The sequence below is a fragment of the Stegostoma tigrinum genome, chromosome 38, assembly GCF_030684315.1.
Source record: "Stegostoma tigrinum isolate sSteTig4 chromosome 38, sSteTig4.hap1, whole genome shotgun sequence".
Lineage (NCBI taxonomy): Eukaryota > Metazoa > Chordata > Chondrichthyes > Orectolobiformes > Stegostomatidae > Stegostoma > Stegostoma tigrinum.
In genome coordinates this window covers 13,991,044-14,004,583 of record NC_081391.1, presented here as the reverse complement: position 1 = coordinate 14,004,583, position 13,540 = coordinate 13,991,044, and the positions used below count along the sequence as shown (strand labels likewise).

General features: G+C 46.0%; 2 protein-coding genes across 2 annotated transcripts; both read right to left on the bottom strand.

The window, feature by feature from the left end:
* Positions 1 to 255: 255 nt before the first annotated feature.
* On the bottom strand, positions 256 to 5,831 carry LOC132206499 (ferritin, middle subunit-like). Its single transcript, XM_059640686.1, has 5 exons — positions 5,730 to 5,831; positions 3,226 to 3,372; positions 1,614 to 1,739; positions 1,025 to 1,150; positions 256 to 375 (listed from the first exon to the last, which is right to left on the bottom strand). Exons 1-5 carry the CDS (start codon positions 5,829 to 5,831, stop codon positions 256 to 258), a joined length of 621 nt encoding a protein of 206 aa, XP_059496669.1.
* A 2,207-nt stretch (positions 5,832 to 8,038) lies between these two features.
* Positions 8,039 to 12,767, bottom strand: LOC132206546 (ferritin, heavy subunit-like). Its single transcript, XM_059640748.1, has 4 exons — positions 12,666 to 12,767; positions 10,083 to 10,229; positions 8,627 to 8,752; positions 8,039 to 8,194 (listed from the first exon to the last, which is right to left on the bottom strand). The coding sequence occupies exons 1-4, from the start codon at positions 12,765 to 12,767 to the stop codon at positions 8,039 to 8,041; spliced, it is 531 nt and encodes a 176-aa protein (XP_059496731.1).
* Between the last annotated feature and the right edge of the window lie 773 nt (positions 12,768 to 13,540).

The following is a 13,540-nucleotide window of genomic DNA, read 5'->3' as shown; positions in this document are numbered from 1 at the left end:
AACGTCTGGAGCTGACTCCCAGGGAAAGGGGCTGTGGTGAATGTTTAGGCTGGTGGGGGCACGTGGATAGAAAAGGTTGGGTGGGGGGAGGGCGGGGTGAGAGAAGTGAGGAGAAGCGGAAGAGAAAGAGCGCCAGCCACAGTTTGGGATGGTGAAACCAAAAGTAACAATACTGAGAATATAGTGTTTATTGGTCAGGGTAGGGCCCAATGGGGGAAAAAAAAAAAAGAGATATACCAGGCAGTCGAGATTGTTTCACACCTCTGCTGCTTCCGCCAGCTGGATTGAAATCAGAGCCTGCTGGGCCTCTTCCTTTAGACCTTTGTGATCAGGCAGCTGGGTCAGTAGATAAAGGGCTGTCTTCACTTTGTGTTGCTGTCATCATTCAGGCAATAATTGAGTACGCAGGATGGCTGAGGCGGGGAAGAGATTAAGGGAAATGTGCAATTGAACACCACTATCCCAAATTCTATCAGGCTGGGTAGAGAAGTCTATTTAGAAGGTGTGGGAACTTCCTGTCACCAGAGGAAGACAATTTCTTTGAGCTACAGTTGAACCCACCATATCCAGAAGCGCACTAATTGTCCTCTAGAAGAGGGAGAATGCCACAATTGACAAATCCCAACCTTATCCTATTTGGAGGAGAAACACCTTCAATTTCCACAGGACTAACCAAAAAAAAACACTCCATCGAGTTACATTCTAATGTGGGGATAGTGAGCTATTCTGTGAAGGGTTGCCTAATCCAATTAGAAATTGGACCAATCAAATGACAGAAAACGAATTGGCTTCAAGCAAGAGCTATCACCCAAAGTATTCAGAGCTCTGAATGATGGACAATAAGCAAGATCAATACATGATTTTATTCATTTCCATTTAGCTGGTACAGCCATTACATTCTTTGCTCCAAGTCCCTTCTCCTTGGAAGGAGACAGGTTGTCCAGGGTGAAGTGGGGAATGCATTCAGACCAAGCAGACAGTACTCCAGGCCACACTAACTGCTGTCCTCCAGGGAGAGCCTGTCAAACAGGTACTCTCCCATCCCATTCTCAGGGGCTCCCAGGCACTTCAGGTTGGTGATGTTGTCCCCAAGTTGCTTGATGATCTCCACCTCCTCATCCAAATAGTGAGTCTCCAGGAAGTCACACAGCTGCAACAGAGGAATATGACAACTGGGTGCATTAACACTATCCAAGACAATTTCAGAATTCCCACTGAAAAACAGGCTTTACCATACTAGTTCCAGACAGCCCTGAAAATTTAGCTAACACCTGGAAAATCTGTGCCAGTGAAGACAATAGGATGTCAGCTGCTCCATCTTGCTGTTTGTGAAGTGTAGCTGAGTTGGATGGTGATGGACAATGATCATTCCACTGTAATGCTCCCAAGTGAGAATGGGAATTCAATGGCCAATATCACTTCATCACTCCCAATGGATTGCCTTCCAAACTCCCATTTCACTTCATTACTGATCACCATGTAACAACTGCTCAGCAGCATGGACCCAAAGTGATCAGTGCACACCTGTGAATTTCCAATCCACACAGACCAACCAATGAAGTGTTGCCCTGAGGGTCTAGCAGTGATGAGAATGAGGAGGTGGTGAAGCTTACATGAGGGTCAGTCTGGGCTGTGGAGAGTTGGTGTAGATCCAGCAAACTCTGGTTCACATTCTTCTCCAGATCCAGGGCAACCTGCAGCGCCTGCAGACTGTTACCCCACTCATCCCTCTCTGGCTTCTGAGGATGGAAAGAAGGACAGGTAAGCCTCAGAAACAACATCCCTGCAGCATGCATCAGGCCATTCTGCCCACTCATGACCATCTGAAGAGCATCCAACCTGGTCCTAGCCCCAGCCATGTAATCCTGCATTTTTCATGGCCTATCCTACCCTGCACATCTTTGGACTGTGGGAGGAAGCCTATGTAGAGATGCGGTGAACATGTCAACTCCAGAATTAAGCTTGTGCCCCAAGCACTGATGCAGTTGTGCTAACCACCGCCATCCCTGAAGTCCTCAGGAAGAACAGATCAGTGATTTAAGGAATTGCTTTCACCTAGCCCTATTTGCTTCTTCCGAAAGGAAAGTCAATTCACAACCAGGTCATAGTGGGGATAAGAGTTATGTTTGCACAGAATTGTCAGTGCCCATCTGATGGCATCCCAAGGAGGATATTCACAACTTAATCCCAGGGCTCGTAATGCAGTGGTACTGTCCCTAGGTTTGGAGCATAGGCCCAGGTTGAAGTCCCACTTGTGCTTATGGCTTCATATAGGACTGACCTGAATGATCAAAAGCATCACTACTATTTAATTCATTGAAGGGACAGCAATATGTTGACAATAAAAGGAACCAAGAGAACAAGACTAGAGATATTTCAAGGATCCATAAGTGTAGACAGGATGGGGAAGTTGGCTTCCACAATGCCCTTCCCCATTTCTTGGGGCGCAGGACAGGGACTCCAGTCTTGTCACAAACTTTGCAGCATTGGCCATGCAAAGGTGGAATACTGTGTGGTGACCAGAGCCACAATGGCACTGGAAGGGTCACCAGGATGTTGCCCCAAGACTGAAAAATCCATTAAAAGGAGAGATCAGATTTCTCACTCCAATCCTCAGAGTGAAGTCAGTTGAGATGTTTATGTGATGGCATTTGATTAGTGTGGAGTCTTGATAGTAGATGGGGAGTGTCTGCTATGAGGGGGTGGGGAGAAAGAGACATTAAGACCAGAGGGCACTGATGTGAGGAGTAAGCAGGTTAGAGGAATCCTTTGCCGAGAGGGTAGTGGAAAAATAATATGGGGGGGGTGGGGCAGTGGTGGAGGCATCTCCTGCTGCAATATTTAAGCAGCTTCTAGACAACTACCAATGCCATGGGGGCTGTAGACCAAGTGCAGTAAATGGGATTCATGTGGTTTGGTGTTTATCGGGTCAGCATGGGGGGGGGGGGGGGGAGCAGCAGGTGGAGGGGAGCCAAGAGGCTTGTTTCTGGGATTTCTTTCCTTTTAGTCAAAAGGAGGGGAGCCAAACAAAACAGTTTTCACTTTCTTTCAGGACATGAAACCACACCATAAGCAGCCATTTCTCACATCTCCTCCCCACTGCCTGCCTTCTCCAACTCCAACCTTCACATCCTTTACCACATGAAAATCTTGTCACTACTAACAGAAAACACCATGAGCTACCATTCCTGCACACCACACCATGCCCCCCTCCCAAACTCCAACCTTCACATCCTGGAGGAGGACTCTGCCTCCACGCCGATTCTGGAATTTCAGCAGCTTCTCTGCATGTTCCTGCTTCTCCTGGGACTGATCTTTGAAGAACCGGGAGACATGGGTGAGGGCAACATCATCCCGGTCAAAGTACGACATCTAGAAGGGAGATAACATGTTAAAGCCCATTAAACACATCATTGACCCCATTTCTCATGCTCAGAACTGGAGGACTGGTTTAGTCTAAAGCAAACTAATGATTCAATCAGCTGAAAATTGTTGACACCTTACAATGTTCACTAATGGTGTTGCAAAATTAGCCAGCAGCTCCTTTAATTGGAGGAAACCAAACAACCCCAGCTTCTTCCACGTAAGATGCAAATTCAGTGTTTTGGTTTGTAAACCCTGCTGAATTGTTTGGGGGGGGGGGGTGTCTGGCACAGCCTGGATAGAAAAGCTGAAAGCACATTTCTACCATCTAGCCTCCAGAAATGGATGGAAGTGGTAACTGAATAGGGTTTAAACAAGTGCCAGGAGCTGGAATGCAGGATGTGCACAGGGTCAGGCAACTTCAAGTCATTACATGTCTCCCCTGGTGCTCGAGTAACATGCAGATGCTGGACATTAATATAGCTGGTAGGTACAGGTCTTCTGCAACCAATTGGATCAGATGTACTGTATTTTTTTTTACATAAAGCAGCTCTACAAGAGATGCTGTTTGCAGTATGCAGGAGAATGAGGGCGATTAGGAGAATCTTGGTGCTAAAGGAGAGCCTGCCCAGTGACAGCCTTTGGCTTGTTGCAGCAATAGTTTATCACATTTGTTTATGCCATGCACTCAGGTTGCCAGAAGCTTGCAAAGCAAAGCATTAAAATTCACAACTGAAACAAGATCAAATGTTCAGGAGGCCTAATGGTATCTGCAGGACTGTGTGACCTATAGATTGTTGACTTGTTCAAAGCTGGAGAGCTCAATTTAGCTTATTCCAAGAGGCTAAACTATTGTTTTCCCCACTCATTTCACTCACTTTTCAACTGAGATTCACAATCCAACAAGTTACTGCTGATTAGGAACAGTCTATTGACATCAAAAGAAGAAGTTGTTCTTTGGTAGAATCCTGGTGAGAAGTTAGTTTAATCCTCAAATACAAACTAAAAGTTAAAAAAGTGGTTTAATTGGGTAGTTAAGTTGTAGAAGGTGAAGAATAGTGGGGATTTTATTATCAGCACACAAGATTCCCTATTGAGTTGGGACAGTGGTCAGTGACTAAAACCCAACAATTGGTTCACTAGTTAAAGCTATTCCCACCTCCCAAAAAGGTAGTTATAGGGACTTTATCCTCATGTCCCTAGATAGGACTTCCTTCCAATAGGCACAAGCCCAGAGAGTGATGAATATTCTCCATGTGTCTGGAGAAAAGTGGAGCTGCAACGTGCAAGAAGCAGACACCATCCAGGACAGAGCAGCCCACTTCGTGGGGACTGCATTCACCACCTCCTTTCAGGGTCCATTATCTACCAGGTCCCCTGCAGCACTCACCAAGGGGACCTCAACACCTTCTGAACACATTCTACTCCTTGGAAGGGCACAGGGGCACCACCACATGGTGGGAGGAGCCAGTTTGTTTCTTTATCTGGTTAAATGGTAAAGGAAGAACATTTATTTCTTCACCTCTGGGTCAATAGCCTCAGCATGTTCCAGCAGCCCCCTTTTGGGGGCGGGGGGGTCGGGGGGGGGCAGGCACCTATAACAAGTCAACTTTCTATAGGTTGTGAAGTGATGGATCAAACCCACTTCATGATATAGAGCACAGAAAGCCAAAATAATATCGGAGACCTACTTAAGCAGGGAGCAGCTTGTCTTACCTCAAGGACTTCAGTTCAGCTTAAAAAAATCTGATTTGTCAAATTACTACAACACCTTATTGTAAATACCAAAACCAGTATGTTTGTTTATTTACATGCACAAAATTAAAGCAGATACATCAAGGCAGATTTAAAAAGGTAGTTAGCCAATGGTTATCTGGATCAAAGCTTGACAGTAGTTTAGAAAATTATGGAGAGCCACAGCCAGTTATAGGCAATCACAGCCCTAAAAGGAATTGTAAGATAAATCACAAGATGCTTCACCCTCCATATATCATTGAGACAACTGGGGCCTCAGTTGCTGCATATCAGTATCATATCCCATTGTCACCACATTTACGCTGAATCAAGAAATAGCTAAGAGAGATACAAAAAAAAACAAACAAGTCTACAAGAGTGTTAAAGATAATGGGAACTGCAGATGCTGGAGAATTCCAAGATAATAAAATGTGAGGCTGGATGAACACAGCAGGCCAAGCAGCATCTCAGGAGCACAAAAGCTAAACGTGTGCTCCTGAGATGCTGCTTGGCCTGCTGTGTTCATCCAGCCTCACATTTTATTATACAAGAGTATTAATCTAGTTTGTTTTAAAAAAAAACAGTTCACTTCATAACAGAAGTAACTCCAACCCCACAGGGACAGCACTCACCAAAGACTGATAGAGATAGGAGGCAGTGAGCTCCACATTAATCTGCTTGTTGACAGCAGCTTCACAATCCTGGTGATAGTTCTGACTGATCTGGGAGGCCATTTTGTGATAGAAACAACTTTCCTTATCCAACAAAACCAAATTATAAATATAGAAAGAAAATCAGCTACACCTAAAATAGCAATGCCATTGGGCTCTATTTATACTCCAGGAGAAGACCCTCATTTTTTGAGCAGGAAATGACATCATCAGTGATGGCCAATCACTCTTGTTAATCAATTGATCAGTTGCCACGTCCAATCAGTGCAGGATGGGAATTGGATCCAGAAACCAGAATTGACAACTGGTGGATGATGGAATTGCTGAATGACCTTTGACCTCCTGTGCAAGAACAAATTGTATAAGTTTATCAACCTGAAAATGAGAATAAAATAGACGTATAATTACCACTTTGATAAGACATTTGGACACTTATGGGGGAAGGAATGGCTTCGAGGAAGATGGGCCAAATGGCACTACAGAGTTTTGGAAACCTGGTGTGTAGGGACTGTGTGGGCAGAAGAGTCTATTTCCATGATGTACGACTTGATGACTGTGCAACAGCCTCCCCCTTTTGTTTGGTACTTTTGGGCGTGATGGGGGCTCAGTGGTGAGCACTGATACGTCACAGCCACAGGGACTCTGGTTCAATTCGAGCCTTTGGCAACATGAGTGGAGTTTGCACATTCTCCCTGTGTCTGCATGGATTTCCACCATCTGCTCCGACTCCCTCCCCTAGTCCAATGGGCTGCAGATTAGGTCGATTGGCAAAGATAATTGCTGACAGTGACAAGGGGCATTCGGATTTGTTAGATTAGCCATGGGAAATGTGGGATTAAGGGAATAGGGTGTCCCTCAGCAGGAGGTTGCTCAGTAGGTCATTACAAATTTAATCAGCTGAATGGCATCTGCCCGCATTGAGGGATTCTACAGCAAAAACTAAAACTTCCTGTTGTTAGCATCGAGAGCAGACATTGGAATCCCATACAGATCAGGGGAATTCCAGCTGACCTCTTGGTAAGTGGCTTCTGTGAACGGTTGGGCTGAATTTTCCCAGATCTGGGCTGGGCAGCTTGTTGGAGTGAATGCTGGGAGAGAAGGGGGGTGTGGTGGAGAAAGGAGGAGGAAGAAGGGGAGGATGGCACATGAAAGACAATTTTGGATTGCTCTTGGGAAAAGCTCAGCCCCAGTGTGAACTGACTCCTTCTTGAGCAAAGATGGAGCGGGCTATGTTACTCAGATGGAGGAATGAAAAAGCCAACCCACAGTGAGTCCAGCCACCCTCCCTCAGAAATGTCAAGAGGGATTTAACTGGGTAGGGGGTGCAACTGCAGTTGGCTGGAACAAGAGATGGGGAGAAAGAGAAGGTCACAGGCCTCCAGTGCTGGTCCTGCTTTGATCCATAACCGGCTCCAAGATCCCTAGGCTACATTCACAGGAGACCAAAAACAACAATGCTGAGAATAGAAAATACTGGTCATGGTAGGGCCTCACTGGGGAGGTTACACCAGATGAGTCAAGCCTGTGTCTTTCCTAACTTAGCTGGTTCCTGCAACTGGATTTAGAGCAGAACTTGATATATCTACTTCCGCCAGCATTTTGTCAACTGATCCAGCCTCCAAATCACAGACTTGTCTTCCCATTAGATTATCGTCCGAGTGACAAATCTCATTGCTCGTGGTGACTGAGGGGAGCCTGTAGGAAGGGAAACCTGGCATTGAACGTAGATATCCCACATCCTATGGAATGGGCGTCTGGTTTATCCCTTCGAGCAGGTACGGGAACTTCCTGTCTCAAAAAGGAAGACAAGTTCTGATCGACAATTGAACCTAGAGTATCCAGAACTGTACTAATTGACCTCTGGAAGATTTTCCACCCCACAATTGGGGAAACACCAACCTCATCCTACTTAGAGGGGAAAGTCTTGAGTCTCCTGTGTCATGAGAAAAAGGAAGTCCGTCTAGTTACTGTGCAATGATCGAGAGTGAGTAAATACATCCATTGAAAGGTTGTTTTCATGTCCAATTAGTAATTGGGTCAGCCAAATTACAGAAAGAGAACTGCCTTCAAGCTCAATAAGACATTTCCCAAAATATCCAGTGCTCTGAATGATGGACAATAAGCAAGATCATAAATGATTTTATTCATTTGCATTCAGCTGGTACAGCCATTATTCTTTGCTACAAGCCTCTTCTCCCTGGAAGGAGACGGGTTGCCCAGGGTGAAGTGGGGAATACATTCAGAACAAGCAGACAGTACTCCAGGCCACACTAACTGCTGTCCTCCAGGGAGAGCCTGTCAAACAGGTACTCTCCCATCCCATTCTCAGGGGCTCCCAGGCGCTTCAGGTTGGTGATGTAGTCCCCGAGTTGCTTGATGATCTCCACCTCCTCATCCAAATAGTGAGTCTCCAGGAAGTCACACAGCTGCAACAGAGGAATATGACACTTGGTACATTTATACTATCCAAGACAACTTCACAATTCCTACTGAAAAAGACTGAGCCATAGCTAGTTCTAGACATCCCTGAAAATCTAGCTAACAGGTGGAGAATTTGTGCCAGTGAGGACATTTCAGCTGCTTCATCTCACCTTCTTAAAGAGCTCCAAGTTGTATTGTATAGTGCAACAATCCCCAATTCAGCAGCCAAAAATCACATCAGCATTCCCACTAGACTGTAATCCAAATTCCTATTTCAGTTCGGTGTTGAGCAGTTTAACATTGTCATCATAATTATGATGACAAAGGTACAATGTAGCATCTGGACAAAGTTACGTCTGTGAATTTCCACTCCACAAAGACCAACCAATGAAGTTGAGGAGGCATGGCAGTGATGAGAATGAAGAGGTGAAGCTTGCATGAGGGTCAGTCTGGGCTGTGGCGAGTTGGTGTAGATCCAGCAAACTCTGGTTCACATTCTTCTCCACATCCAGGGCAACCTGCATTGCCTGCAGACTGTTACCCCACTCATCCCTCTCAGGCTTCTGAGGATGGAAACAGGAACAGTTAAGCTTCAGAATCAGAGACTCGCCGCAGCATGGGAGCAGGCCATTCAGCCCATTGAGTCTGCAATCAACCTTCTGAAGAAGATCTCAGATTTACCTGAGCCATTCGCACTGCAATTCCCCCATGGCTACTTCACCCAGCCTGCCCATATTTGGACTGTAGGAAGAAACCTGAACATGTAAGCACCAGTCATCAGAGGCCAGAGCTAAACCTGTGTCCCTGGCACTGAGCAACTGTGCCACCCCTAAAACCCACATTCATTACTTGTGAAGTGACTTCACTTTGCTCCATTTATCCTTGATCTGAAGCATGAAGTCATTGTGGGCTAGGGATTTATTTCACACAAAGTTCAACTGTTTGCACCAGTGCCCATTTGGCGTTTAGATCAGGACATTGACACCTTAGTCTCAAGGGCTCTTGAGGTAGAGTACCAATCTGCACCTTGCAGGCCAGGCATCTATGTCTCACCTGTGCTGGTGGCTTCATCCATGTCTGAGCAGGATGATCAGACATCACTACTATTTAATTCATTGAAGGGAGCAATGTGCTTACAGTAAAAGGGACAAGCAACAAATGCCCAAGTCCATCCCTCAAGGTTCAGCAAAGGTAGACAGAGTGGGGAAGGGGCTGACATGATGCTGGTCTCCATGATTTGGGGCTCAGTAGAAAGGATGAGTCTTGCCACAAACATGGCAGCATTGGCCAGACCAAAGATGGAATGTAGTGTGGTGACCAGAACCACCATCAGAGGGACAAGGTGGCACTGCAGGGGGTACAGGTGAGGGTCATCAGGATGTTGGCCCAAGATGGAAGCAAAAAAAGACAACAAAAATACAATGATGAGAGGGAGGTTGGATAGCCTGGGATGGTGATCTGATGGAAGTGTGGAAGATCAGGGAGGATGGACAATACACAGTCCCCATGGCAGACATGAAGACCAGATGGCACAGGTTTGAGGAGATTGGAGGACCCACCCACCCAGTCGAGGGTGGGAGAGGTATGGGATGCATTACCTGAGGGGTCAGTGGAGGCAGTTACTCCAGCAACATTGAAGCCTAATCTCAACAACTTCTTCATGCCAGAAGATAGTCGGCTGTGGACTAAGTGCAGGAAATTGTGTTAGTCTAGTTTGATGTTTGTGGGCAGCATAGACATGGTGGACAATAGGGCTTGTTTAGAAACTGCCTTCAAAAGAAATCAAACAGGGAAGCCATGCCAAAATAGGATTTTCACATCCCAACAGGACGCAGCACCACAAGAGCTGCCATTCTCTCCTCCACAGCTGCAACCCTCCCACCCAACTCCAACCTTCACATCCTGGAGGAGGACTCGGCCTCCACGCTGATTCTGGAATTTCAGCAGCTTCTCTGCATGTTCCTGCTTCTCCCGGGACTGATCTTTGAAGAACCTGGAGAAGTGGGGGAGGGCCACATCATCCCGGTCAAAGTAGGACATCTGGAAGGGAGATAACATGTTAAAGCCCATTAAACACAGCACTGACTCCAAATTCTAGTTCAGCCTTCTGCAGCAAACTAACTGCCTGGTATGTGAACATGTTTGAGAACCCAATGATGTCCAGCTGTCCAGCAGATCCTTCAACTGGGATCAAACAGAACAATCCCAATTTCCTGTTGGAAACTGGCAAAAGTTTGGCTTAAAACAAACAGTAAATTACTCAGGCTGCCTGGCACAGCATTATAGCTCTTCTTGTATCCAGCCATGTTTGCACTCACTAACCTTCATTCGAATTGGACAATATTAGTGCCAAACAAACAGCTGAAACAAGCACCAGGAGCTGGAGTGCAGGCTATACTTGAGTAGGGGAGCTGTAACACTATTGCTCCTTTGGGGCTGGCATGGAAATACATGTTAGACACTGCTGTAACAATATAACCAGGACGAAGCAAGGTTTCTGTGGCCTCAAAACCAGGGAGATTGAATGTACGGTATATTTTATGACTACAAGATATAATAGAGGCGAATGAGAGAAAGCGACAACAAGATAGTGCAAAGGAAAACCTACCCAGTAACTGCCTCTGGATTGTTGCAGTTATAGTTTATAGCACACTAAAATTAGTGCACTCACATCCAGAAGGGGGAGAACAAGGGTCACATGAACAAAACAAATTGAATCAAACTGAGGGAAGGTCAAATATTGGAGAGAGAGAACCAATGTGACCTGTATCTACAGATAATGGCTGATCTAACGTCACTAGTTAACACAAAGCTGGACAACAAAGTTTGGCTTATCCCAGCTGGCACCGTTCTGTTGTTTGTCCACCCATATGTGACTCACTTCCGAACCGAGATATTCACAATCCAATGCCTTGAGGTTTATGAAGGGCTATTCTTCTGATATTTGAAACAGGAGCTAAGAGTTTTGTTGTCGAGGAAGCCTGGTGGGAAGTTATTGTCTTCATGTAGAAGCAGTCAAACAAAATTTCTTGTCTGTTTAACGGGGTAGGAACAAGCTGTGGCAGGAGAGAATAGGAAGGATTTTATAATTGGCACACGTGTTCCCCAAGGGAATTGGGACCCTGGTCAGTAATTAAAACCCGTCAACTGGCTCACCAATGAAAGCTGTACCCACCTCCCAAATGGAGTTTATACGGGCTTCATCCATCTGTCATGAGGCATCTTCTTTCTAACAGACAAAAGCTGAGAGTGAAGAAGATTCTCCATGTGTCTGTGGAGGTGGAGCTACAACATTCAAGATGCAGACACCATCCAGGACAGAGCAGCCCACTTCATGGGGACTGCATTCACCACCTCCTTTCAGGGTCCATTATCTACCAGGTCCCCTGCAGCACTCACCAAGGTTACTTCAACACAACTTCCAAACACATTCTACCCCTTGAGATACGATGATGTAGAGCTGGATGAACACATCAGGCCAAGCAGAGGAGCAGGAAGGCTGCTGTTTTGGGCCTAGGCCCACCTTCAGAAGGGTCATGCCCCAAGACATCAGCCTTCCTGCTCCTCTGATGCTGCTTGGCCTGCTGTGTTCATTCAGCTCTACACCTTGTTATCTCAGATTCTCCAGCATCTGCTGTTCCTACTGTCTGAAACATTCTACCCATTGGAAAGTTACAGGTTCACTGCCACCTGGCTAAAGGGGACAGTTTGTTCCCTATCAGGATGGCATAGAGACTGGACCATGAATCTCAGACGCCAGCAGCTAGAGGGGATGCAGGGTGTGGGTGAGGGGGCAGGAGGCAAACATGGTTTGCAGAAGCTTCAACACGCCACACACTAAAGCAGATCAACTTTCTACAGGTTCAGGGATAGGCCACACCCATCTCATGATGGGAGTGCAAAATGCCAAGCAGGCCTCAGCTGAGATCTACTTTAAAAAGTCAGATACCAGTCACTCACAGCCTAACCTCAAGTAGGTTTGCTCAGATTAGCCACAGCAGACTGCAATAGGGAATTATCATTGTCAATATCAGAATTGATATTTAAGTATCACCACAAAAGCAAGCAAATATAAAATCAGATACTTAAACCTGTCAGAAAGAGGGTAACTAGCCAGTGGGTGATTCTAGTCCCACAGTCTGATCAATATAATACCTTTCTGAAGTAACCCTACCAACATTTGGTAATCTTAGAGGGAATGACATCTACTGCCAATTCAAACACCAAAGTGGCAAATATCTCCAGGGACACTTCATCCTCCACATATCTCTGAAGCCCAACTGGGACCCAGCTTCAGAGTACATCATTATCAAACCCCATTGGTATAGTAACGTTGCCCTTATCCTGAATTAATATTTAGGAAAGGACTACAAAACTCAATCTACAAAGAGAGAGTGCCCAGTTAATTAAATTCAAGAGAAAACATTTACTTCAACTACATAGATCAAGTTTTAACCCTGCAGGGACACCACTCACCAAAGACTGATAGAGATAGGAGGCAGTGAGCTCCACATTAATCTGCCTTTTGACAGTAGCTTCACAATCCTGGTGACAGTTCTGACTGATCTGGGAACTCATCTGAAAAAGGAAAAGCTTGCTTTACTTTCCTCACCACCTGCTCCTGTTTTTGTTACTTTCGGGGGCATGGTATCTTACTGATGAGCACTGCTGCTGCATAGTGCCCGGGACCCACATGTCATTCCAGTCATGGGCGACTCTGACGAGGCTGTACATCGTCCCCGTGTCTGTGTGGGTTCCTTTCCTCCCACAGTCCAGAGACATGCAGTTTACTTTGCAATGGCTGTGGGATAGAAAGATGGGGGCAAGAAGACAGGGTGTGTCTGAACAAGATGCTGTTCAGAGGACAGAGGATCAGTGCAGACTAAATGGGCTGAACAATCTCTTCCTGCACTGCACGGATTCACAGATTCTACAGCCAAGACTCAAGATTATTTGAAATAAAACACTTCTTGTACTGGAACAAATACATTCAGTGCCTGAACGACCCACACCTTCAGTGAAGGCTGCAGTGTGCACTCGCTACACAACTCCCTGGAACAATCCCCAGGCTGGCTCTGATCACCCCCTCCTCAACCCATCATCTCTCTGACACCTCAAAAAGATAGAAGAAGCAGTCGTACAGGAAAGTCAGCATCTCACGGTCTCCTCTCCAAGTCGCACTGATGCTTCAATGTGATTGGGTGAAATCTACCTTCATCAGGAGTAACCCTCAGCGTGTGTGAAGCACAGAGGAACCAAGGGAGCAGCTTAGTGCACTCAATGCTGGCTTTAGCAGCAAGAGCCAATCAAATGGCAGCATTGAACCACGAGTGTTGCTGTGTTACTCCAAA

Coding starts and splice junctions, on each gene's coding strand:
- LOC132206499 (XM_059640686.1), bottom strand. CDS start 5,831: ATGGCCTCCCAGATCAGTCAGAACTATCACCAGGATTGTGAAGCTGCT. Junction 3,373..5,729: donor CCTATCTCTATCAGTCTTTG/GTGAGTGCTGTC, acceptor TCTCCCTTCTAG/ATGTCGTACTTTGACCGGGA. Junction 376..1,024: donor GGATGGGAGAGTACCTGTTT/GACAGGCTCTCC, acceptor GAATGATGACAG/CAACACAAAGTGAAGACAGC.
- LOC132206546 (XM_059640748.1), bottom strand. CDS start 12,767: ATGAGTTCCCAGATCAGTCAGAACTGTCACCAGGATTGTGAAGCTACT. Junction 10,230..12,665: donor CCTATCTCTATCAGTCTTTG/GTGAGTGGTGTC, acceptor TCTCCCTTCCAG/ATGTCCTACTTTGACCGGGA. Junction 8,753..10,082: donor TCCTCCTCCAGGATGTGAAG/GTTGGAGTTGGG, acceptor TTCCATCCTCAG/AAGCCTGAGAGGGATGAGTG.